At 45.7% G+C, this 26,411-nt stretch overlaps 1 protein-coding gene across 1 annotated transcript in view; it reads left to right on the top strand.

The window, feature by feature from the left end:
* STT3A (STT3 oligosaccharyltransferase complex catalytic subunit A) overlaps positions 1 to 26,411 on the top strand; it is a 119,635-nt gene that overhangs the window by 60,227 nt on the left and 32,997 nt on the right. The window contains exon 10 of the mRNA XM_033919253.1: positions 4,283 to 4,438. Coding sequence (XP_033775144.1) covers positions 4,283 to 4,438 — 156 coding nt within the window. The remainder of the gene's footprint in view (positions 1 to 4,282; positions 4,439 to 26,411) is intronic.

Here is a 26,411-nt window from a genome sequence, read left to right as displayed (position 1 = left end):
TGGTAAATGACAGCAAATAAAGACCTGTGTGGTCCATCAAGTCTGCCCAACATTCACATTCATCAAGACAATGTTGAACCAACAATCCAGTATATTATTATTTATTGATGTATTTTATTTTAAAAATTTCTATACCGTTTAAAACTAAACGGTTTACATAATTTACATACATATTTTACTTGCTATGTTCCACTAAAAGATGTCTTCCCCTCCCCCTGAGATATGCAAGAGCTATACTCGGATAATACTTCTGATCCATCCTTGCCATTTTCAGGGCTCAGTCCATAAAAAAAGTCTGCCTGTATTGGCCCTACTTCCCCAGCTGCTGAGGTGCCATCAAAACCAGCTCAAGCCCCTGCTGATCTGTCTTCCCATGTATGGGACACAGACTGTAGAAGCCCATCCAGCATGGGCTACACTGGAGTTGCCATCAAAGCTAATTCCAACCCATCCTGATATGTCAAGGTTTCTTCCTTGCTTATTTGATGAAATTCACTCAAGGTTTGGCATGTATGCAACATTACAGTATCAACACAATACGCAAAAAATAATTTTAATAGACAGCATATTATGTTTGCATTCTGGTAGTCTGCTTAGTAGTTTAGGCGGAATATAGGTGCTTGAATAAATAAAATAAATAGATGTATCTTGTATAGTTCTAGTGGTTATGGGACTCATTTTCAAAAGAGAAAAACATCCAAAAGTAGCATAAAGTGGCCTTTGGATAGTTTTCTTGCTAAAAACGTGCAAATCACTATTTTCAAAACCCATATTTTAGACATTTCTCTAGGCTGTTTGTCTCCTGTTTGTCTAAATTCCAAGGGGGCGCGTTGAAGGCGTGTTTTGGGAGGGCTTACGACTTGGATGTTTTGCAGTGATAAATATTTAACAAAATGTCCATGGCACCATTTAGATGTTTGAGGCTAGATCTGTTTTAAAAACAAATTAGGGCTAAAAAGGTGCCAAAACTGACCAGATGACCACTGGAGGGATTAAGGCATGATCCCTCCCCCCTCCCACCACCCAAAGATATGAAAGAAACAGTACATACCAGCCTGTATGACAGCTCCAAATGGCCATGTAGATACCTGAGCAGAGAGGCACTCTAGGGAGTATTGCAGTGAACATTATATAAAATGTCCCAGGTACCCATCTCAACATAACTGGCTTATATTGTATGGTGCGCCCTCTAAAACCCACTCAAAACCTAGTGTACCTACATAAAGATGACAGCTGCAAGCATAAGGGCTATTGTTGTGGTGTACAGGTGGGTACAGTAAGTTGTTTGGGTGAGTTTTGGAGAGCTCATCATATAATATAAGCAGATTATGGTGAAATGTGTACCTGATATGTGATGTTCACTGCAGTACCCCCTAAAGTGCCCCTCTGCTCTGCTCAGATGTCTGTGTGGCCAGTTTGCTAAAATGCTGGCTGCTTCTATATCCCAGTGGCTTGTTTGTGTGTGTCTCACCTGGATCCAGTAATTGAAGATGCTGAAAAAGTTGTTACCTCCTGGCAGCACATCTCTATGTCAGTCATCAATAAGGTAGCATCTATCAAATACACAAGGGTCAAAGAGAAAACCAATCCTTGGTACACAAAGGAACTACGCTCTCAGAAAGGACAAGTATGCCGGCTAGAGCGGGCATGGGAAAAGAACAACAGCAATGAACAGTACATCAATTGGCGAAAGGCAATGCAGCAATATAAGCTAGTGGTGGCTGAGTCTAAAATGGCATATTATGACAAGCTGATATGCAAATCAGAAAATTCTACGAAGAGCCTTTTCAAGATATTTCACAACATTGATATCCACTGAAGATATCACCACAAATACAATCACTCAATGCCCAGATGAAAACTATCTTGCCAGCTACTTCCAGAACAAAATCAAATCTTAAAAGATAAACTTTCTCTCATACCTTAGAGGACTGCATAACTCCAAACACAAGACCGTTCAAAGACAGCAGGAATTCCTGCAGACAGAACCCGGTCAGCATTCACCAAAACCAAACCAACTGAGATTTCTAACATACTAAAGCAACTTGTAAAGAAACGTTGCCATCTTGACCTATATCCAGCAAACCTACTAGACCAGGCACCTTCTGACTTCATACACTGGTTGACTAACCCATTCAACCTATGCCTGATGAATGGGATCTATCCCTTGACACTTTGCCATCTCTCTAACACATATCATCAAAGCGACAGGGCTTGACCTCACCAAAGCCAATAGCAGGCATCCTGTGGCCAGCCAAGCTGTTGGAATTCTGTGTCCTTGCGCAGCTATCAGACTTCCTTGATAAGATAGACAGCTTCCACAACTCCCAGGATGGCCAACATAGCACTGAATCGCTCCTTCTCAAACTCACCTCCAAGGCGAAACACTATCTGAGCAAGGGCCAGCAAACAGTTGTACTGCAGTTTGACGTGTCCACTGCCTTTGATGCTGTTGATCACTCTGTACTGCTAGTAGATGGGCAAGTGAAAAAATGGTTCAACAAATTCCTGACCAAGTGAACTTACAAAGTTAGGAAATGCCAAGGGAAATTTCAACCATGGAAAGTGACGTGGTGTTCCTAAAGGCGCTCCCCTCTCACCATCACTATTCAGCATATACATGAGTGCCCTTGGCAGGTTAAACCTCGGACCCCATGTCCACACCTACTCTTATGCTGATGACATCTTCCTCCTTTGCGTAGCAAAAGATACCTTCTCAGATACGATTCAGTACATCTCCACACTAATAGAGGACCCCTGAGCACATGGTCTCACCAAGGCTTCCTCAAACTAAATAGAAAACAAAGGTCCTATGGTTTGGTGATCAAAACACTTCACCACACCAAGAATTTGCCCTTGCCTCAGGAGATAAGATAGCTATAAGCAGATCATCTAAAGTCCTTGGAGTTATCCTTAACTCAGACCTAACCATGAGAGACCAGGTCAGTTCACTAGTCAAGAAATTCTTCCATCTAAGACAGCTCAGAGCCATTAGACCAGCCTTGAACCTGACAAACTTCAGGACAGTGGCCCAAGCAGTCCTCCTCCCCTACCTTGACTACTCTAATTTTCTCTACTGCTGTATTGCTGAGAGAGACTTTGAGACTACAATTGCTCCAAAATACAGTGGCGAGACTAATCTTTTGCAAAACCAAATATGAGAGGGTAACCCTTCTCCTTAAGGAATTACACTGGTTACCAGTCAGAAGCAGGGTCTAATTCAAGGTAGCATGCATGGTACATAAGGCCATATACGGCGAAAACTCAGCTGGTCTCACATCAGCCATCCAAATCACGCAATCCTTCCACAACTCAAGGACAATCCAAGGATGGAAACTACCACCCCCCCTCTACTTGCTATATTAGAAGGAAGGCTCTCTTTGAGACCACCTTCAAGTTTCAGGGCCAAGAATCTGGAACAATTTCCCGGGCAGTCTTCAATAAACACCCACATACTTCCATTTCCGGAAAGCACTGAAAACTCACCTTTTTTCCTTAATGCATTGACCCATTCCCATGCAGCCCCTGCATAATATCTTCCATTCAATTTCTTTATAATATCTATGTCTCTGTAGCAATTCTAATATTGTGAAGCTGCAATGATTCCTAGCTGACATTTATGGGATACAAGAGTTGGCATGGTATGGTATGGTATGGTTTTATTTCTATCAATTTGCACAGAACTAGCTTACTGTTTTAGTAGTAACACATATTTTTAGGATGGTAATAAAGACAATCTCCCTGATATTTAAAGGCGCTGACCACTATGGACTGAATCTGAATATTCCATTCCGGGTCTTATCCAAGCACTGGATATCTGAGTCTTAAGTTGCTGCCAGAAATTATCTGGGTGCCAGCTGATATAACTGCCTGGATAAAGTTAGGGCAACCTTATTTCTGTCCATATCTTTATCTGGGCAGTAACCCAGTCAGCAGACTGAAAATTTTGACTAACTGGCTAAGTCCCAGATACACCCTGATTCTATCATCAGACCACTCCATTACTAATGATGTCACAGCGGTCTTTGTTGATATTCAGCAGCACTAACCAATTAAGTGCTGCTGAATGTTAGCAGCAGAACTGGCCAGCAGAATTTAACCAAGTAATAGCTTTCCTACCTAGTAAAATCCCACCAAATATCTACCTCAGTGCACTTTAAAACAACCCTTCTATTACATCAAAATTCACTACAAAAACAAGATATCTTTGTGATGAACCAGTGTCTTAAGGGTTCTGAGATACAGAACTATACATAAATCTTTGTCATATTTTTTATTTTAGGTAAAATCTCCCCCTGGACTGGACGATTCTATTCCCTCCTGGATCCTTCTTATGCAAAGAATAATATTCCCATCATTGCGTCTGTGTCTGAGCACCAGCCCACCACCTGGTCTTCTTACTACTTTGATTTACAGCTCCTTGTCTTCATGTTCCCAGGTAAGTTTCTTACTATTAACTTTAATAGACTGAACAAAAGATTTCTTTTAAAGAAGGGGTGAATAAACGTGGATAAACGTGAGCTGGTTGATACTGTGTATCTGGATTTTCAAAAGGCATTTGACAAAGTACCTCATAAAAGACTTCTCAGGAAATTAGAAAGTCATGAGATAGGGGGTAATAATACAGCGAGTAGGGCCAAATGGCCAATATTCTCGATAGTGGGGGCTCCCTAGGGGCCTGTACTGGAACAACTTGTTTTTAACATATTTATCAGTGATCTAGAGAATGGGAATTAACTAGTGAAATAATTAAATTTGCTCATGACACAAAGTTATTCAAAGTTGTTAAATCGTAGGAGGATTGTAAAAAATTGCAAGAGGACTTTGCGAGACTGGGCATCAAAATGGCAGATGACATTTAGGGCTCCTTTTATGAAGCTGTGGTAGCAGTTTAACGTGCATAATAGCTCGCGCTAAACTGCTGGCTGCACTAGCTGCTACTGCCTCCTCTTGAGCAGTCGGTAGTTTTTTCGGCTAGCGTGGGGGTTAGCGCGTGATGAAAAAGTCCCATGCGATAAAGCTGCTAACACGGCTTTGTAAAAGGGAGCCCTTAATGTGAGCAAATGCAAAAGTGATGCATGTGGGGAAAGAGGAGCCTGAATTATAGCTTCATGATGTAGGGTTCCATGGTATGAGTCACCACCCAAGAAAAGGATATAGGTGTCACTGTTGAGGATACATTGAAATCCTCAGCTCAATGTGCAGTGGCAGCTAAGAAAGAATTTTAGGAATTATCAGGAAAGAAATGGAAAACAAAGATGAAAATGTTTTTTTTTTTTAAATTATTTTATTTCTTTATTAATTTTCAATTTAAATCAAGCTAACCTCTTGTACAGAAAGCAATAGTCATAATAACAAATAATCATAAGGTAATTTAACATCCAATAAAGAAACATTATTTAACTATTTATGCTCAAGTCCTCCTACTGGATCCAAGTTTTAAATTTAGCGAAAAGTTAAAATAACAGAAATTTTTTTTTTTTTTTTTTAGCAAGATGCTAAAAGCAGAAGCACTGAAAAATGAGGTTTCTTAATTATATTAGGATTCAAGATGATCCTCCATCCAGACGAGATGTAGCTACAAAAGTTGTCAATTGAGATGGTTCAAAGAATACATATTTAACAGAACGGTAACACACTATACATTTACATGGGTGTCTCAAATAAAAGGTAGCCCCCAGAGAAGTAACCCCAGGTTTCAAAAGAAGAAATTTGTGGCGACGCTTCTGTGTCTCCCTTATAAGATCAGGAAACATCTGAACTTTACAACCAAGAAAAATTTTTTGTCTATTTTTAAAGTAAAGTCTTAATAACCATGTTTTATCTAACGAAAGCACCACAGTTAGAATCAAAGTTGCTGGTGATGCCAAGTCTTTATTAGATGTCTCCAATCATTTTGCCTTCTTGGGGTGAGGGAGGGTTTTAGATTTTTGTGTACTTACACCTCCACTCTTTACAGGGTTCTATTTTTTGTTCCAATAATTCTGAAACATTTAAAGTTTGTTGGCCCAGTTCTTTTTGTTGATTTACAGAAACTTTCATCGGCAAATAATAGACACGTGTGAATGGTGGTAACATTTCTTCTGATACTTCTAGGATTTCCATCAAATACCTATTAAGCATTTCTCTTGGATTTACCATTTCTAATTTAGGAAAGTTAATTAGCCTTAAGTTATTACTACGAGAATTGTTCTCAAGCATTTCAACTTTTCTTCTCAAGTTGGTATTGTCTTTAATTAAAGTATCTTGAAGTTGTTTAGATGTAATTATTTCCTTTTCAATTTTCTGAATAGATGCATCTGAATCAGACAATTCTTTTCTTAAATCTTTAAGTTCTTTTGTATGTTTTATGATTTTTCCTTCCAGATATTGAAATTTAGGCGTAGTAGACTTTACAAAACCAGCAATTAAGTCCCATAATGAATCTAAGGTTATAACTTCAGGTTTAACCAAAGAAATTGAAGCTTGTAAAATAGTAGAGTGCTCACCATTCTGTAGAGATTCTTCGAGGCTTGTCTCCTGGATTTCGCTCCCTTGTAAAGTTGGATTCTCCTTAGGTATGTTTGTTAGAGCTCCTTGAGTATGAGCCCCAACCTCCAAACCTTCTCCCAAATTTAGTCTTGCCTCTGAGGGAGAGAACACCACCAACTCTGGGGTTTCCCCGCCCCTGGGAGAACTGGTAACCTGAGGTTGTGGGGGCGGCGCCCTTGCATCGGGGCTCAGCGTAACATCATGCCCTGGAGGAACAGCTACGGGTTCGCCTCCCTGTGTCCTCAGCGGGCCGCCTTCCGACGCCCGGGAAACCTCCTGCACTCGCCTCAAGAGCCGCTCAATGTTGCCCAGAGAGGGAACCTCGGGACGCCGCGAGACAGCAGCAGCGCTCCGTCCTCTTCTCTTAGGCATAATTGTAAGTAACAAAAAACCCCTTCAGGGTTCAATAGAAGGAAATTATTTGATTTATGAACCGGCCCGACGAGCAGCTCAGCACGTCTAGCTTGAAGCAGCCATCTTGGCAAAGATGAAAATGTTATCATGCCTTTGTATCGCACTGTGGTGATGCCACACCTAAAATACTGTGAGCAATTCTGGTCACTGCATGTCAAAAAAGATATAGCTGAATTAGAAAACGTGCAGAGAAGGGCAATGAAAAGGATGGGACGACTTCCCTATGAGGAAATTCTAAAGTGGCTGGGGCCTGGAGAAGAGACTGCTCAGGGGAGATTTGAGGTCTATAACTTCATAGAATGGTGAGGTTCAATATTAAAGTGAGGGATTAGAGGACTTACTCAAATTTTGAAGGTTCTAAACTTCAAAAGAACTAACTTTGTCAAAATGGGGGAATACCTCAAGGAGGAGTTAGTTGGATGGGAACAGCTGAATGAAGTAAAAAAGCAGTGGGCAAAACTGAAAGGAGCTATTCTGTAGGCGACAAACCTTTATGTTAAGAAGGTACATGAAGGTAAAAGGAAAAGAAGGCCACTTTGATTCTCAAATGCAGTACCTGAAAAGGTGAGAGAAAAAAGGTTAGCCTTCATAAATTACAGGACATTGCAGAAAGAGTAAGACAGGCAAAAATATGTGGAAAAGCTACAAGAAACTATTATCCCAGGATAAGCAGGCAGCATATTCTCACAGATGGATGACGTGTAATAATAATAAGTTTATATACCACAGGACCGTGAAGTTCTATACGGTTTACAAAGATTAAAAGATGGTACAAATTGATTGAACTTAACAGGGTGGAAGCTAGTGATTAACAGCTCAAGGGATCAGTTATTGAGGAGAAAGAGTTGTATGGTTCAGCTGCCTAGATACTTCAGGAACAGATATGTTTTTAGGCCTTTCTTGAATTCTCCATAAGTAGTAGGCGTAAGCAATTGTTCAAGATCTTTACCCCATAATACTGCCTGATGTGAGAAAAGGTGTTGATGGTGTCTTTTGAGTTTACATCCTTTAACTGGGGGGAAAACAAAGTGCAAATGTGAGCTTCTCTTATGTCTGTTAGCTGAGAAGGAGAAAAGGTCAGTTATGTATTTAGGGGCTAGACCGTATAGTACTTTAAAGCAGAAACTGGCGAATTTAAACTTTACTCGTGCCTCCATCGGTAGCCAATGCAGTTGTTGGTAGAAAGGTGTCACATGATCAAACTTCTTCAGCCCGAAAATCAGTTTGACCACAGCATTTTGCACTAATTGTAATCATCGCATATTTTTTGGGGGAAATTGCTAAATAGGCGATGTTACAGTAATCAAGTTGACTCAGTACGAGGGATTGTACCAGGATTCTAAATGCTGACATATCAAAACATGCTCGAATGGATTGAAGTTTCCAGAGAGTGAAAAGACCCTTTCTGATTAAGGAGTCTACCTGGTCCTTCATGGTTAAGCACTGGTCTAGTGTTACACCCAATACCTTCATAGTAGACTGAATAGGATAACTAAGTTTATTGATGCATAGTGGTGTTTTGGTGTCAAGCGGGTGTGGCGAAGCTACAAAAAATGTTGTTTTTTCTGAATTAAGTTTCAGTTTGAATTCATTTTAGCGAAGCTTCGAGACTGCCTGCACCGCCCATGCGCGAGTTCCTTTCCATCTGACGCCAGCTCGCGAAGTTGTCAGTTTTTCATTTTCTGCAGAATGAAGACGACGTGTCTGGACTTTGTCCAGTCAAATTGGCCTTCCTGCTTGCATTAATGTTATGTTTACATGTTTATTTTCTTCTATGTCGGCAATTCTATATTTCATTTTTGCCACAAAGTTTATATTTTTTCAACTTCAGACCTCTGACAGCTTTTCAGCCTTACCAAGTGCATCGGTGGTTTTTCCAGCTTAGTGTCACTAGGCCCTCAATTCCACAAACCTTGCCTTCATTGATTCTCCCCTGTTCCATTTTCCTAAGTTGAGTCTTTATTTTTTCTGGAGCTCATCCTGGTATGCCAGGGCCAAAACCCCCCCCCCCAACAATTTTAATGGTCTCCACAATAGTGGGCTCAAAAATTGGGTCTGGGTATCAGGTTTCTCGTCCAGATATTTAAGGTTCCTCTTCCCCTTTACTTTTCTTTTGGAACCATTCCTTTTTCTATCGGTACTAGTGTACATTGACATTGTTGCAAATAAAGCTTCTCCTCCAGTGATCAAGCTATGACGCATCAGCAAGCATCAAAGGCATTCTTAGTATGGAATCAGTCAGTGCATTCCATACATCGATGCCATCATTCTTCAATGCAGGCTGTCACCTCTAAAGCGTGCCTCTTTCTTAGTGTTACCAACACTTCAACACCCTGCTGCACCTCACGTACCAGCTTCAGAGCTCACAGTATGGGTGCATCCACTGTAGCACATACATAAGAATTGCCATACTGGGGCAGACCGAAGGTCCATCAAGCCCAGTATCCTGTTTTCCAACAGTAACATAGTAACATAGTAGATGACAGCAGATAAAGACACGAATGGTCCATCCAGTCTGCCCAACCTGATTCAATTTAAATTTTTTAATTTTTTCTTCTTAGCTATTTCTGGGCAAGAATCCAAAGCTCTACCCGGTACTGTGCTTGGGTTCCTACTGCCGAAATCTCCGTTAAAACCTATTCCAGCCCATCTACACCCTCCCAGCCATTGAAGCCCTCCCCAGCCCATCCTCCACCAAATGGCCATATACAGACACAGACCGTGCAAGTCTGCCCAGTACTGGCCTTAGTTCAATTTTTAATATTATTTTCTGATTCTAGATCCTCTGTGTTCATCAATGCTTCTTTGAACTCAGTCACGGTTTTACTCTCCACCACCTCTCATGGGAGCGCACTCCAGGCATCCACCACCCTCTCCGTAAAGTAGAATTTCCTAACATTGCCTTTAAATCTACCACCCCTCAACCTCAAATTATGTCCTCTAGTTTTACCATTTTCCTTTCTCTGTAAAAGATTATGTTCTACATTAATACCCTTCAAGTATTTGAACGTATGAATCATATCTCCCCTGTCTCTCCTTTTCTCTAGGGTATACATATTCAGGGCTTCCAGTCTCTCCTCATACGTCTTCTGGCGCAAGCATCCTATCATTTTCGTCGCCCTCCTCTGGACCGCTTCAAGTCTTCTTACGTCCTTCGCCAGATACGGTCTCCAAAACTGAACACAATACTCCAAGTGGGGCCTTACCAATGACCTGTACAGGGGCATCAACACCTTCTTCCTTCTACTGGCTACGCCTCTCTTTATACAGCCCAGCATCCTTCTGGCAGCAGCCACTGCCTTGTCACACTGTTTTTTCGCCTTTAGATCTTTGGACACTATCACCCCAAGGTCCCTCTCCCCGTCCGTGCATATCAGCTTCTCTCCTCCCAGCATATACGGTTCCTTCCGATTATTAATCCCCAAATGCATTACTCTGCATTTCTTTGCATTGAATTTTAGTTGCCAGGCATTAGACCATTCCTCTAACTTTTGCAGATCCTTTTTCATATTTTCCCACTCCCTCTTTGGTGTCTACTCTGTTACAAATCTTGGTATCATCTGCAAAAAGGCACACTTTTCCTTCTAACCCTTCAGCAATGTCACTCACAAACATATTGAACAGAATTGGCCCCAGCACCGAACCCTGAGGGACTCCACTACTCACCTTTCCTTCCTCCGAGCGACTTCCATTAACCACCACCCTCCGAAAGCCAGTTTCTAACCCAGTTCACCACTTTGGGTCCTAACTTCAGCCCTTCAAGTTTGTTCAACAGCCTCCTATGAGGAACTGTATGAAAGGCTTTGCTGAAATCCAAGTAAATTACATCTAGCATATGTCCTCGATCCAGCTCTGGTCACCCAATCAAAAAATTCAATCAGGTTCGTTTGGCACGATTTACCTTTTGTAAAGCCATGTTGCCTTGGATCCTGTAACCCATTAGATTCAAGGAAGTACACTATCCTTTCTTTCAGCACACTTCCATTATTTTTCCAACAACAGAAGTGAGGCTCACCGGCCTGTAGTTTCCTGCTTCATCCCTGTGACCACTTTTATGAATAGGGACCACATCCGCTCTCCTCCAATCCCCAGGAATCACTCCCGTCTCCAGAGATTTGTTGAACAAGTCTTTAATAGGACTCGCCAGAACCTCTCTGAGCTCCCTTAGTATCCTCTGTTGGATCCCGTCTGGTCCCATTGCTTTGTCCACCTTCAGATTTTCAAGTTGCTCATAAACACTCTCCTCTGTGAACGGCGCAGAATCTACTCCATTTTCTCATGTAACTTTGCCAGACAATCTCAGTCCTTCTCCAGGATTTTCTTCTGTGAACACAGAACAGAAGTATTTGTTTAGCACATTTGCTTTTTCCTCATCACTCTCCACATATCGATTCCCAGCATCTTTTTGTTTAGCAATTCCATTTTTCATCTTCCTCCTTTCACTAATTTATCTGAAAAAATTTTTATCTCCCTTTTTTACATTTTTAGCCATTTGTTCTTCTACCTGTGCTTTCGCCAGACGTATCCCTCTCTTGGCTTCTTTCAGTTTCACCCTGTAGTCCTTTCTGCACCCCTCTTCTTGGTTTTTTTTATATTTCAAGAACGCCAACTCTTTCGCCTTTATTTTCTCCGCCACTAGTTTGGAAAACCATATCGGCTTCCTTTTTCTTTTGTTTTTATTGATTTTCTTCACATAAAGGTCCGTAGCCATTTTTATCGCTCCTTTCAGCTTAGATCACTGTCTTTCCACTTCTCTTATGTCCTCCCATCCTAACAGCACTTTCTTCAAGTACTCTCCCATTGCATTAAAGTCCGTACGTTTGAAATCTAGTACTTTAAGTAACGTGCGGCCGCTCTCCACTTTAGCCGTTATATCAAACCAAACCGTTTGATCGCTACTTCCCAGGTGAGCACCCACTCGAACATTAGAGATACAGTGGTACCTTGGTTTAAGAGCATAATTCGTTCCAGAAGCATGTTCTTAAACAAAAACACTTGTATATCAAAGCAACTTTCCCCATAAAAGATAAAGGAAACTTGAACAATTTGTTTCCCCCCCCCCCGAGGCTACCGGCGCTGCTCCATCACCCCCTTCCCCCGCTCTCACCGGCATCGCACCCCCCACGAACCGGCATCGCAACCACCTCCCCCCCCCCCACCCCCACCGGTGAGAACCGCAAAGCACCCCCGTGCTGAAAGCGGCATCCGCCCGCCCTTCCTCCCAAGCACGGTCCTTACCCCTTCTGCTCGTTGTAAGGGTGAATGCGAGCTCCCGCCTATTGCCTGGGCTGGGCTCAAGAAGGGCTCAAGAAGGGCAGGCCAGGTCACTACATTCAAGGACTCCAAGAAAGGAAGACAGCAAGGTAAGGAAGTATACACATACACGCACACACACAAGTAAAAGGGAAGCAAATACAGAAAAGAAGGAAGGAATAGGCCCAGGAAGGACCACACATCAAAGGAACAACAGGCAAGAAGGCACTGAAGAACAGTAGCAAGGGCAGAAGACAGGGTAGAAGCAGGCTAAGAAGGTAGCGCACACACATACACAGAGACAGCAGTAACAAGCTCAGCAGGATAAGAAAAGGCGGACTCAAGAGAGAACACGAGCTAAAGGAAAAGGCAGCCACAGAGGGTAAGCAAGGGGCAAATAGCACAAGCGCATAAGTAAAAGGAAGCGAAAGACGAAGAAGGTAAGGAAGAGCCAAGCACAGGAGTGAACACACTAGCAAAGAGCAACAGGACTCCTAGAGAGCGGACAAATAATGGAAGCGGAAGGAACCCGAAGGATGAGCTTCCCAGTGTACTGCACGGACTGCCACATGTATGACTACCTCCCCTCCAGGCAGCAGTCATATGTGTGCGGACGATGCCAGGAACTGGAAAGCTTGAAGAGCGAAGTCAGTCGACTGAAGCTCAAGAGCTGGAGGGACTCTACATCTCCGAAGCCCCCTTCCAGACAGCCGAAGACCCCATGCGAAAGGAGTGCATCGAGGAACAAGTCAGGGAGCTCGAGAGGTTCATCGAGGATGCCTACAGGAGAGTGGAAGAACAAGAGCACGGAAATGAGGAAGACACACAGAGCAGAGGACAAGAAACAACTGACACCAAGGTAGAGGATACACACGGAGGAACCTTGCTGGAAGAAACAAAGAACACCAAGGACACAGACCTGCGACCGACACGGAGGCTGAAAGAAGGGAAATCTGCAATCCTGGTGGGAGACTCAATCCTGAGGCACGTTGACAGTCACATAGCAGGAGGGAGAGAGGATCGGCTAGTGACCTGTCTCCCAGGAGCAAGAACAAAGGACATCGTTGACAAGATTGAGAGAATCCTGGAAGGAGCAGAGACGGAAGAGACAGCAGTGATAGTCCATGTCGGGACGAACGATGTCACCAGGAGGGAATACAGCAAGAATGCACTGACTGAACAATTCAAGATCTTAGGAAGGAAACTGAAGATGAGGACCCAGAGGATAGCCTTCTCAGAGATCCTGCCAGTACCGAGGGCAGAAACGAAGAGGCAGACGGAGCTACAATCAATTAACACATGGATGAGAAAATGGTGTGAGGAAGAGGGATTTCTCTTCGTGAGGAACTGGACAACGTTCTGGGGAAAGAACAAGCTTTTCAAGAAGGATGGTCTACACCTGAGCAAGGCGGGAACTAGACAACTAGCAAATAACGTCAGAAGAGCGATAGAGCAAACTTTAAACTAAGTAGAAGGGGAAAGCCGACAGTCGACCTGGTATCGATGGTTCGGGAAACAGTACCCAGTGAGGGTACTGAGGGGAAAGATTTTGGGGAAGACACAAGTGGCAAGCAACAGACTATGAGCAAACAAGGGAGTCAGATGAAGCGAGAGGGGGAAAGGATGAACATACTGGAAGGGGAAGTCAAAACGGGATTGGATGATGAGAAAGAACAAGAGGAGGACAATAGGAACACGCCACAAGGGGAAGGCAATAGGAATCTACTACAAAGAGAGGACAAAAGAGACAATACTCAGGAGTTGACAGGCCAGGAAGGGGACAGAATGAAGCATGAAATGCAAGGTAAAATAGAAAGGAAGGGAAAATGCCAAGACTTGAACTGCATGTATACAAATGCAAGGAGCCTAAAGAACAAAATGGGGGAACTAGAAGTCATGGCCAATAATGAGAAACTAGATATCATAGGGATCACGGAAACATGGTGGAACGAGGAAAACAAATGGGACATAGTACTGCCAGGATACAAACTCTACCGAAAAGACAGGACGTACCAGAAGGGGGGAGGAATAGCACTATACATAAGGGATACCATCCACTCAACCACTGTGGACACAGCAGAGACAAATGCCCAACTGGAGTCATTGTGGATCAAAGTACCAGGAAGCAACGGATCCGAGATAAAGATGGGACTGTTCTACCGTCCACCTGGGCAAACTGAAGCTGAAGATACAGAAATGGTAGCCGAGCTGAGAAGGGAATGCAAGAACCCAAACACCATAGTTAATGGGAGATTTCAACTATCCTGGGATAGACTGGTGTCTTGGAAATTCAAAATGTGCAAGGGAAACGGAGTTCCTGGAAGCAGTCCAGGACTGCTTCATGGAACAACTAGTCGAGGCACCAACGAGAGGATCAGCGACTCTGGATCTGATCCTCAATGGGCTGAAAGGCCCCGCGAAGGATGTGGAGATCATAGGACCACTAGGAACCAGTGACCACAACATGATTCAGTTCAAAGTGCAAGTAGGACTACCTATGGGAAAGAGAACCAAGGCAACATCATTTAACTTCAAGAAAGGGAACTATGATGCCATGAGACAAATGGTGAGAAAGAAGCTCAAAAACAGCTCCAAGGAAACTCGGACTGTGGAGCAAGCCTGGTCCCTATTCAAGGACACAGTAAACAAGGCGCAAAACCTATATATACCAAGATTTAGGAAAGGTTCCAAGAAGAATCAGACAAAGGACCCTGCATGGATAACCAGTGAAGTAAAGAAAGTGATAGGAGACAAGAAAAACTCATTTCGGAAGTGGAAAAAGGACAAAACTGAAGGAAACTGGAGAGAGCACAGGAAGCAACAAAAAGAATGTCACCGAGTAGTCAGGAAAGCCACGAAAGAGTATGAGGAGAGACTAGCAAAGGAAGCAAGAAATTTCAAACCATTTTTCCGATATGTGAAAGGGAAACAGCCAGCGAGGGAGGAGATGGGGCCCCTGGATGAGGGTGACCGGAAGGGAGTGGTGAAAGAGGAAAAAGAGGTGGCTGGTAGGCTAAACAAGTTCTTCTCGTCGGTCTTTACAATAGAGGACACATCCAGTGTGCCAGAACCGGAAAAAATCTTCAGGGGAGACCAAGAGGGGAAATTATCATGCATGGAGGTAAGCCTCGAAGACGTTCTCAGGCAGATAGATAGATTAAGAACGGACAAAGCTCCGGGCCCAGACGGGATCCACCCGAGAATACTGAAAGAGCTCAGAGATGAAACAGCTGAGTTACTGCAGCATATTTGCAACCTGTCCTTGAGAACAGGGGTAATCCCGGAGGACTGGAAGATAGCGAATGTTACACCGATCTTCAAAAAAGGATCGAGAGGCGACCCGGGAAACTACAGACCGGTGAGCTTAACCTCTGTTCCGGGGAAGATGGTCGAATCAATGATCAGGGAAGGTTTCAATGAGCATATAGAAAAAAATAATCTGATGAGATCAAGCCAGCATGGTTTCTGTAAAGGCCGATCATGCCAGACAAATCTACTGCATTTCTTTGAGGGGATAAGTAAGCAATTGGACCAAGGTGACCCAGTAGACATTATATATCTAGATTTCCAAAAAGCCTTCGACAAGGTGCCCCATGAACGCTTACTGAAGAAACTGTGGAGTCACGGGGTGGAAGGGAACGTGTACAGATGGATCAAAAATTGGCTGGCGGACAGGAAACAGAGGGTAGGAGTAAAGGGGCACTACTCTGACTGGATAGGGGTCACAAGTGGTGTTCCGCAAGGGTCAGTGCTGGGACCATTGCTGTTCAATATATTTATTAATGATCTAGAAACGGGGACAAAGTGCGAAGTTATCAAGTTCGCGGATGACACAAAACTCTCCAGCAGGGCCAGAACTGTTGAGGAATGCAAAGAACTGCAGAGCGACCTGAACAAACTGAGTGAGTGGGCAAAAAAAATGGCAGATGAGCTTCAATGTGGAGAAATGTAAGGTCTTGCACATAGGGAAGGGGAACTCCATGTACAGCTATACGATGGGAGGGAGGGTACTCGGGGAAAGCAGCCAAGAAAAAGATCTGGGGGTATTGGTGGATAACACAATGAAGCAGGCGGCACAATGTGCAGCGGCCTCAAAAAAAAGCGAACAGAATGTTGGGCATTATCAAAAAAGGTATCACTACCAGAACAAAAGAAGTTATCCTGCCACTGTATCGAGCAATGGTGCGCCCACATCTGGAATACTGCGTCCAATACTGGTCGCCATACCTCAAGAAGGACATGGCAATACTCGAGAGGGTCCAGAGGAGGGCAACGAGGATGATAAAGGGTATGGAGAACCTTTCATATGCCGAACGGTTGGACAGGCTGGGGCTCTTTACCCTGGAGAAGCGGAGACTGAGAGGGGACATGATAGAAACTTATAAAATCATGAAAGGCATAGAGAAGGTGGAGAGGGACAGATTCTTTAGACTAGCAGGGACAACTAAAACAAGAGGTCATTCAGAAAAACTGAGAGGAGACAGATTCATAACGAATGCAAGGAGGTTCTTCTTCACTCAGAGGGTGGTGGACACCTGGAACGCGCTTCCCGGAGAGGTGATAGGACAGAGTACAATTCTGGGGTTCAAAAAGGGACTGGATGACTTCCTGGAAGCGAAGGGGATAACAGAGTACAGATAGAGGTTTACCTTACAGGACATTGAGCGAATAGGGTATGGATATTTTAGGTTAGGTAGGGAACACTTTCAGGTCATGGACCTGGGGGGCCGCCGCGGGAGCGGACTGCCGGGCACGATGGACCCCTGGTCTGACCCGGCAGAGGCAACGCTTATGTTCTTATGTTCTTATATCTAATGTTTTGCATGCAAGTTTTCCATCCTCTGCTTATATCTCCTACACTGCTTCAGAATACAAGGTATCTTCAGCATCAAGTAAGATGCTGCATACCATTCTTCAAGAGCATTATTCTCACCAAGCTATGTAGATTACTGGGCTCCACAAGGAGAACTTTCAGTGTCTTTTACCAGAAAGTTGGTACAATATTGCCTTTTACTCTCTGCAGCCCACATTTATTCCACTGCAGACTCCACCTTGGACTTGTTCTCCGCTGCGCATACTTGCCTTTATGTAATTTTTTTTTTACTCTTGTTATGGCTCCAATCTTTATAGAACCAATTCATGGAGTGATTTCAGAGTTTTCAATCTTCGCTTCTATGGCTGTACAATCTTCTCAGATTGGATCACTTCCCCTTCCACTACGTAATTTGCACAGTTATCTACCTCTTCAACTAATCCTTCTCTACCTCTGCCTAGATACGGATTTTAAAAAAAACCCAAAAACAGCAAAAGAAAAACAGAAGAATAGAGATATCAATGGACTTAGAGAGGTCCCTCAAAATTGCCATAGCATCAACCAGGCTCTTAGCAGGATCAACCAGGTTTTCACATATATTTTTTTATCCCAGGACAAGCAGGCAGCATATTCTTAACGCATGGGTGATGTCACCGACGGAGCCCCGGTATGGACCTTTTTAACTAGAAAGTTCTAGTTGGCCGCACCGCGCATGCGCGAGTGCCTTCCCGCCCGACGGAGGAGTGCGTGATCCCCAGTTTCTTCATTTCCGCGGAGCGAAGAAGACGCATGTGTTTTCAACGGCCGTTGAAAAACTAATTTTTGCCTTCCCGCTCGCGTATTTTCTCTCTTTTTTCCTTTTTTCTTATCGGATTCCCTTTATTTTTGTTAAAAAAAAAAAAAAAAAACTCATCGAGTTTTCTTTATTTTTTCAGGCCGGCCCCGGCGGGGCCTGTTGCCACCATACAGGCCTCCGGATTCAATTTTGCGGAGGCCGTGTTTCCCTTCATGCCTACTCAACCGGGTTTTAAGAAGTGCCAGCGGTGTGCACGCCCGATCTCCCTCACCGACCCACACAATTGGTGCCTCCAGTGCTTGGGTCCAGAGCATCGGGCTGACACCTGCACCCGCTGTGCTACGCTTAAAAAGCGTACTTTGAAAAATCGGCAGATCCAGCAAAATATTTTGTTTGGTACCGGATCTGCCATGGAACTGGCTGCGACGTCGACGGCACCACAAAAGTCGGCACCGACGACATCGACACCACCGGACCCTTCCTCGGGGTCGTTGGGCCCAGGTAAGCCGGCTAAGAAGCCTCCCACTTCCCTTGAGCGCCCTCCTGCCACGGTTGCGACACCGGCCCTCCCGGCTCCGCACCGGCCCTGCAAACGCTCCGCTCCGATCTCGGTGAGTGCCTCATCATCGGCCTCCTCATCGCCGGAACGTAGAGCGGCACCTATGGTACCGAAGAAGAAAAAAGTGGTACCGGTGCCTCCCCTGGATGACCGCATCGCGGCCATACTCCAAACACAGTTACAGGAGCAGCTGCAACAACAGCTCGAACAACTGTTGCCGGCGTTGCTGGCACCGCACCTTCCGGTACAGGACCGGTCCGAGCCTCACACTGTCCCATCGGTGTTGACCCCCTCGGTACCGATTAATCGGTGCTCTTGGCAGAAACACCTACAGTATGTACCCGTGATGCTGCCGACCCTGTCCGGTCCCAGGAACGACATCGGTCTTCCTCACCCGGTACCGCCTCGGTGCGCTCAGGCAAATCTCTTTCAAAGACCCGCCATGCCGAGCCCTCCACACCGATGTCCAAACGTACGCACCCCGACGTTAGGGACCCAGATTTGTGGGAAGACTCCCCTCACGGTACCGAGGAGGACGCTTCATCAACCGATGAAGAACCCTCCATGACCGACACCGTCTCCAAACCAGAGCAATCCTCTTTCTCCAAATTCCTTAGGGAGATGTCAGCAGCTCTTTCCATTCCCTTGGAGTCCGACTCTAAAAAGTCTCAGGCTTTCCTCGATGCCCTAGACTTTGAGCAACCTCCCAAAGAATTTCTGAAGTTGCCCGTTCACGACATCTTACGGGAAACTTTCTATAAAAACTGGGAAGCTCCCCTCACGGTTCCTGGAGCCCCTCGTAAATTGGATAGCTTATACCGGGTTATCCCAATCCCAGGGTTTGATAAACCTCAATTGCCCCACGAGTCCCTCCTGGTGGAATCTACCTTGAAAAAATCTCAGGGTTCCAGTGTATATGCCTCCACCCCTCCTGGCAGAGAGGGAAAAACCATGGATAAATTTGGTAAGCGCCTTTTCCAAAATGCCATGTTAGCCAATAGAGCCAACAACTACACCTTCCACTTCTCCTTCTACATGAAGCATCTGGTGCAACAGCTCTCCTCCTTACAGAAATATCTTCCTGAACGTAAGGTCCCTCTTTTCCAGCAACATATTTCTAGCCTCCTCCAACTCAGGAAATTCATGGTTCGCTCCATCTACGACTCATTTGAGCTGACCTCTCGCGCATCTGCCATGGCGGTGGCCATGCGCCGTTTGGCATGGCTGAGAGTCTCTGACCTAGACATTAACCACCAGGACCGCCTGGCTAACGCACCTTGTCTGGGTGATGAACTCTTCGGAGAATCACTGGACTCGACCACCCAGAAGCTCTCGGCACACGAGACCAGGTGGGATACTCTGATCAAACCTAAAAAGAAGACTCCACCTGCTCGCCCCTACAGGCAACAGTCTTCTTACCAACGCAGGTTCTCGGCCAGACCTCTCAACCCGCCTCAACAGCAGCCATGCCGACCTCGGCAACAACATCAAACCCAGGCTCGCTCTCAGTCTCACCAACCTGCCAAGTCTCTACCTCCGTCAAAACCATCTCAGCCCTTTTGACTCTTTTCTCCAGGGCATAGCCAGTCTCCCAACATCATTACCTCTTCCTCAGCCTATCGGAGGTCGCCTCCAGCATTTCCTCAGCCGTTGAGAGGTCATCACATCAGACCAATGGGTCCTCAACATCATTCGCCACGGCTACTCTCTCAACTTCCAGACTCTTCCACCAGACAATCCTCCCGTAGAGTCTGCTTCTCACTCCTCCCAAACCCCCCTCCTCCTGAGGGAGGTCCAATCCCTCCTTCTTCTCAATGCCATCGAAGAGGTGCCTCCGGACCAAAGGAGTCAGGGATTCTACTCCCGCTACTTCCTGGTTCCCAAGAAGACAGGAGACCTCCGCCCCATCCTCGATCTCCGGGACCTCAACAAGTGTCTGGTCAAAGAGAAGTTCAGAATGCTCTCCCTGGCCACGCTTTACCCTCTTCTCTCTCATCACGACTGGCTATGTTCCCTGGACCTCAAAGAGGCCTACACTCACATCCCCATCAATCTGAATTCACGTCACTACCTCCGCTTTCAGATTCAGCACCGCCACTATCAGTACAAGGTACTACTTTTTGGCCTCGCATCATCGCCCAGGGTGTTCACCAAGTGCCTTATTGTGGTAGCGGCCTTTCTCAGGTCTCACATCCTCCAGGTGTTCCCCTACTTGGACGATTGGTTGGTGAAAGCAACTACGTCTCCACTTGTGCTGCAAGCCACTCATCACACCATCTCTTTCCTCCATCTCTTGGGGTTCGAGATCAACTACCCCAAGTCGCATCTGCTTCCCATACAGTGACTTCAGTTCATCGGAGCAGTTCTCGACACCACTCTGATGAGGGCGTTTCTTCTCTCCGACCGACACTGGACCCTGCTCCACCTCTGTCGTCAGGTGCTCCTTCATCAAACCATCCCAGCTCGACAGATGATGGTCCTCTTGGGCCACATAGCCTCGACGGTCCATGTACTTCCTCTGGCGCAATTCCACCTCAGGACACCTCAGTGGACTCTAGCCAACCAATGGTCACAGACCACGGATCCTCTTTCTCATCCCATCTCTGTGACATCGTCTCTTCAGCAATCTCTTCAATGGTGGTTGAACTCCTCCAATCTTTCCAGGGGTCTACTCCTTCATCTACCCCCTCACTCCATGATCATAACCACGGATGCCTCCCCCTATGCGTGGGGAGCTCATCTAGGAGATCTACGCACCCAGGGACTCTGGACCCCTCAGGAGCACCAACATCACATCAATTTCCTGGAACTCAGAGCCATGTTCTATGCTCTCAAGGCCTTCCAGCACCTTCTCTGCCCTCAGGTTCTTCTCCTGTGCACAGACAATCAAGTCGCCATGTACTACATAAACAAGCAAGGCGGCACAGGATCTCGCCTCCTCTGTCAGGAGGCTCTCCGCATCTGGACCTGGGCCACGGACCACAGTCTCTTCCTCAAGGCTGTCTACATCCAGGGCAAACAGAACTCCCTGGCCGACAGTCTCAGCCGCATCCTTCAACCTCACGAGTGGACTCTGGACCCTCCAACACTCCGCTTCATCTTTGCTCGCTGGGGCACTCCACAGGTGGACCTCTTTGCAGCTCCTCACAACCATCAGCTGCCCCAGTTCTGTTCCAGACTCTTCACTCCCCACCGTCTGGCCCCGGATGCATTCCTGCTCGACTGGACGGATCGGTTCCTCTATGCCTTTCCTCCACTCCCTCTGATGTTGCGGACGCTATATAAACTCCGCAGGGACAAGGCCACCATGATTCTCATCGCCCCTCGGTGGCCTCAACAACACTGGTTCTCCCTTCTGCTTCAGCTCAGCTCCAGGGAGCCCATTCCTCTTCCTGTGTTTCCTACTCTACTTACACAGCAGCATCAGTCTCTACTACATCCCAATCTGTCTTCGCTCCACCTGACAGCTTGGTTTCTCTCGGGCTAACCTCTCCAGAGAATCTGTCTCAGCCTGTCCGTCACATTTTGGATGCCTCCAGGAAACCGGCCACTCTTCAATGTTACCATCAGAAGTGGACCCGGTTTTCCTCTTGGTGTCTCCTGCATCATCACGATCCCACCTCATTGGCGGTGGAACTGTACTGGACTATTTGCTCTCTCTGTCCGATGCTGGCCTCAAGTCTACCTCAATCAGAGTCCACCTCAGTGCCATCACTGCGTTTCATGAGCCTATCCTCGGAAAACCTCTCACGGCTCATCCTCTGGTTTCCCGGTTCATGAGAGGCCTCTTCCATGTCAAACCACCTCTGAAGCCTCCTCCTGTCGTCTGGGACCTAAATGTGGTTTTATCAGCCCTCATGAAACCTCCTTTTGAGCCTCTTGCCACGACTTCGCTCAAACTTCTAACTTGGAAGGTGCTTTTCCTCATTGCCATCACCTCTGCCAGGAGGGTTAGTGAGCTGCATGCACTGGTCGCCGATCCACCGTTCACTGTTTTTCTCCATGACAAGGTGGTTCTGCGTACCCACCCTAAATTCCTCCCCAAGGTGGTCTCGGCTTTTCACCTCAACCAGTCCATTGTGTTGCCGGTCTTTTTCCCTAAACCCCATTCTCATCGTGGGGAACAGGCGCTCGTCTCCTCAGCTCTTTCTGACCTTCGATCCTAACCGTCTAGGTCGTCCTGTCTCTAAACCAGGGGTGTCAAAGTCCCTCCTCGAGGGCCTTAATCCAGTCGGGTTTTCTGGATTTCCCCAATGAATATGCATTGAAAGCAGTGCATGCAAATAGATCTCATGCAGATTCATTGGGGAAATCCTGAAAACCCGACTGGATTCTGGCCCTCGAGGACCGACTTTGACACCTGTGCTCTAAACGGACGCTTTCCAACTGGCTTGCTGCCTGCATTGCGTTCTGTTATGCTCGGGCCGGTCTCTCACTGGAAGGTGCTGTCACGGCCCACAGGGTCAGAGCTATGGCTGCTTCTGTGGCTTTCCTCCGTTCCACGCCCATCGAGGAAATCTGCAAGGCTGCCACTTGGTCCTCAGTTCACACGTTCACTACTCACTACTGTCTGGATGCCTTCTCCAGACGGGATGGACACTTCGGCCAATCTGTGTTACAAAATTTATTTTCCTAATGGCCAACCATCCCTCCTCCCTCTCTGTTAGCTTGGAGGTCACCCATGTGTTAAGAATATGCTGCCTGCTTGTCCTGGGATAAAGCACAGTTACTTACCGTAACAGGTGTTATCCAGGGACAGCAGGCAGATATTCTTACGTCCCACCCTCCTCCCCGGGTTGGCTTCTTAGCTGGCTTATCTTAACTGGGGACCACGCACTCCTCCGTCGGGCGGGAAGGCACTCGCGCATGCGCGGTGCGGCCAACTAGAACTTTCTAGTTAAAAAGGTCCGTACCAGGGCTCCGTCGGTGACGTCACCCATGCATTAAGAATATCTGCCTGCTGTCCCTGGATAACACCTGTTACGGTAAGTAACTGTGCTTTACCACCAGTGATTGTCGCAATCCTTTTCACATACTTCTACAGGATAGAAGATTACTCTCTATGTTTCATCAAAACTCCTTCAAACAACCCTCCAAGAGAGTACTTTTTCAATTCTAAAACTCAATGCCATAGGGTCAGTACCCCCTTGCTAGAAAAGCCAGGGGTTCTACTCAAAATACTTCCTAATTCCAAAGAACGCGGGAGGTCTTCGTCTGATCCTCGACCTCTTAGCCCTGAACAAATGTTTTGTCAAGTAGAAGTTTCGCATGCTACCCTTAGGGACTTTATACCCACTTCTAGACAATGACAAATTTCTGTGCCCTCTAGACCTTGCATCTGGACATCACATAGCTGGTCATGAACCACTGGGAGTTACCAGAAGGGTCCCTGCATGTGGCTAAGACTATAGCCAATTTCTGCCCGATGGCTCCGGATTTCCAGCAATTGTTTGTTCAGCCAAAGGTGGAGTCACTGTCTCAGGTCACCAAACGAACCTTGTGGCTTAGTGAAGGATGTGTGATGTTAAAGGATACTCAGGACCATAGAGTGGACATAGTCCTCAAGTGGCAATTTGAAGCTTTGACCCTAGAGATTAAGGCAGCAGCTTTAGCTTCTTTTGTGGCACATACTTGCCATACCCGTCTGTCTCGGGTCCCAGCCTTGAAGGGCAATGAAGATCCCCAAATGCTCCTATCTGGGGTGGATTATATAGTAGGCACACTGTATGATATTATCAGAGTTATAAGCAAGGTGTCTGCCCTGCAGATACTCTGGATCAGACAAGTGGGCAGGAAATTCAGCCTCTAAAGCTACTCTGTGCAGGCTTCCATTTCAAGGGCAGATACTATTGGGCAAGGGTCTGGATGACCTGATGACCAGAGTTATGGATTGTCACTCTAAAACCTTGCCGGACAGCAGACCATGGATATGGGGCGTGGGAATTTTTGAGGCTCTCAAAAGATTTTGTCCTTATACAGGAAGTCAAGCAATGCAGAATCTTTTTTAGGGGTCATGGCAGAGGTTCAGTGGGGGTAGGAGACAGAAAACTTCTGGCTCTCGTCCCTCCCCAACCTCCAAGAAAGCACAGTAATTCCAGGACAGAGGTCAAGCCTCCCCAGATAGGGGACAGGCTGTTGACTTTCTGGTCCGTCTGGTCTCAGATAGGCACAGACCGTTAGGTCCTAAAAGTTGTTTGAGAAGGTTACAAAATCAGGTCCCCCTTCCAGATCTCTTTGTAGATTCTTAAATCACAAAAGGTGTAGAGAGTAGGTCTTTCCTGTTTCCAAACTCGAGGAGAAAGAGGCTTTCTGGCCTCTCGCCCAGATATCATCTGGTTCATTAGAGGGGCTCTTCGTTTGCGTCCTCTGGTGTGCCTTCCTTTCTGGGATCTTAACACTGTATTTCACGGTCTCAGTAGAGTTCCGTATGAGCCCTTACGGGAAGCTTCCCTTCTGGATCTTACAGTCAAGTCGGTGTTTCTGGTGGCAGTTATATTGGTGAAATGAGTTTCTGAGTTACAAGCTCTATCCTGCAAGGAACCGTTCCATAAGTTTACGGAAGCAGGATTCCTTGTGCATGGTTCCGTCCTTCTTACTGAAAGTAGTCTCGTCAATCAGGAAGTCTGTTTGCCCGTTTTTCACCCTACAGGTTTAAGAAAAAGGATAAAGCATTGCATTGGTGGAGTGTCATGTTTTAGATCATCTTTTTGTTCTGACCAGTCTTGCCAAGAAAGGGAGACCAGCATCTAAAGTCTCGATTTCCACATGGATTAAAATGATTATTTTCTCTGCATATGTGGGCTGCAGTAAGCAGCCACTGATCGCATTGACAGTGCGCTTCACTAGAGGAGAAGAGTTGCTACCTCATGGGCAGAAACTTGGGCAGTTTCACCCGAGGAAATCTGTAGTACAGCTACTTGGTCTACCCTTCATACCTTTACCAGGTTCTATAGGGTGGATGTAGCAGTCAGGAAAGACACTGCTTTTGGGTCTTCTGTTTTGAAGACATGTTCGGTAGGTCCACCCTAGACTCTGAGAACTCTTTGGTATGTCCCTAGCATTCAGGACTACTAAACACATTGCACTAGAAAGAAAGATTAGGTTCTTACCTCGATAATCTTCTTTCTTGTAGATGTGTTAAGTGGTCCTGAAGCCCCACCCTGTCAGTGGACTTCGCCTGCATTCTGCCTTTAGATCAGTCTGAATGTCAAGAATTCTCTGTATCTCAGAACTGAGAGGATATAAAAAAATATGAAAGCACTCAAGAATAGGAAATGCAATTATCTACAGGCTCTATATAAGATTAGTGCTGGTTGCACACAGTTTTTGTACCTGTTTTGATCAGTTACTTTAATATTATAATGTTAATGGCTATGTTTGTTACAAAGCAGAACTGAATTGTAGTGTCGGGGATTTTTCCTTGTTTCCCTCCTTCCAGTTATATCTACTACTATTAATTATTTCTATAGTGCTACCAGATGCACGCAGCGCTGTACAGAGTCACAAAGAGTAAGAAAACAGTCCCTGCTCGAAAGAGCTTACAATCTAAACAAGCAAGACAGACAAACAAGATGTCATGGATACAGTTCAGGGGAACGGTTAATGAGCTGGCTGGGTTGGAGGGCAGAGGAGTAGGATTAAGAATTGAAAGCTATATCAAAAAGGTGGGTTTTCAGTCTGCTTTTGAACAAGGGAAGGGGCTTGACGGACAAAGTCAGGTAATTTATTCCAGGCATAGGGGGCAGCTAGATGAAAGGAACGAAGTCTGGAATTGGCAGTGGAGGAGAAGGGTAATGTTAAGAGTGACTTATCTGAGGAATGGAGTTCTCTGGGAGGTGTCATTACTTGATTGCTTTTGTACAAACTGTATGTTCAGATGCAAAACCCCAGTGTTCAGGACCACTAGATACATCTATAAAAAGATTATTGTTGGGGTAAGAAGTTAGAACCTAATCTTTCTTCACATGTACCAGGTTTGTGAATGGAGACTCTGAAGTTGGTAATTTGTAGTAATTTTATATTTTACTTCCTTAGATCTATCTTCA

The sequence above is a fragment of the Geotrypetes seraphini genome, chromosome 13 (assembly GCF_902459505.1).
Source record: "Geotrypetes seraphini chromosome 13, aGeoSer1.1, whole genome shotgun sequence".
NCBI classification, from domain to species: domain Eukaryota; kingdom Metazoa; phylum Chordata; class Amphibia; order Gymnophiona; family Dermophiidae; genus Geotrypetes; species Geotrypetes seraphini.
This window is presented reverse-complemented; position numbering and strand designations above follow the sequence as displayed.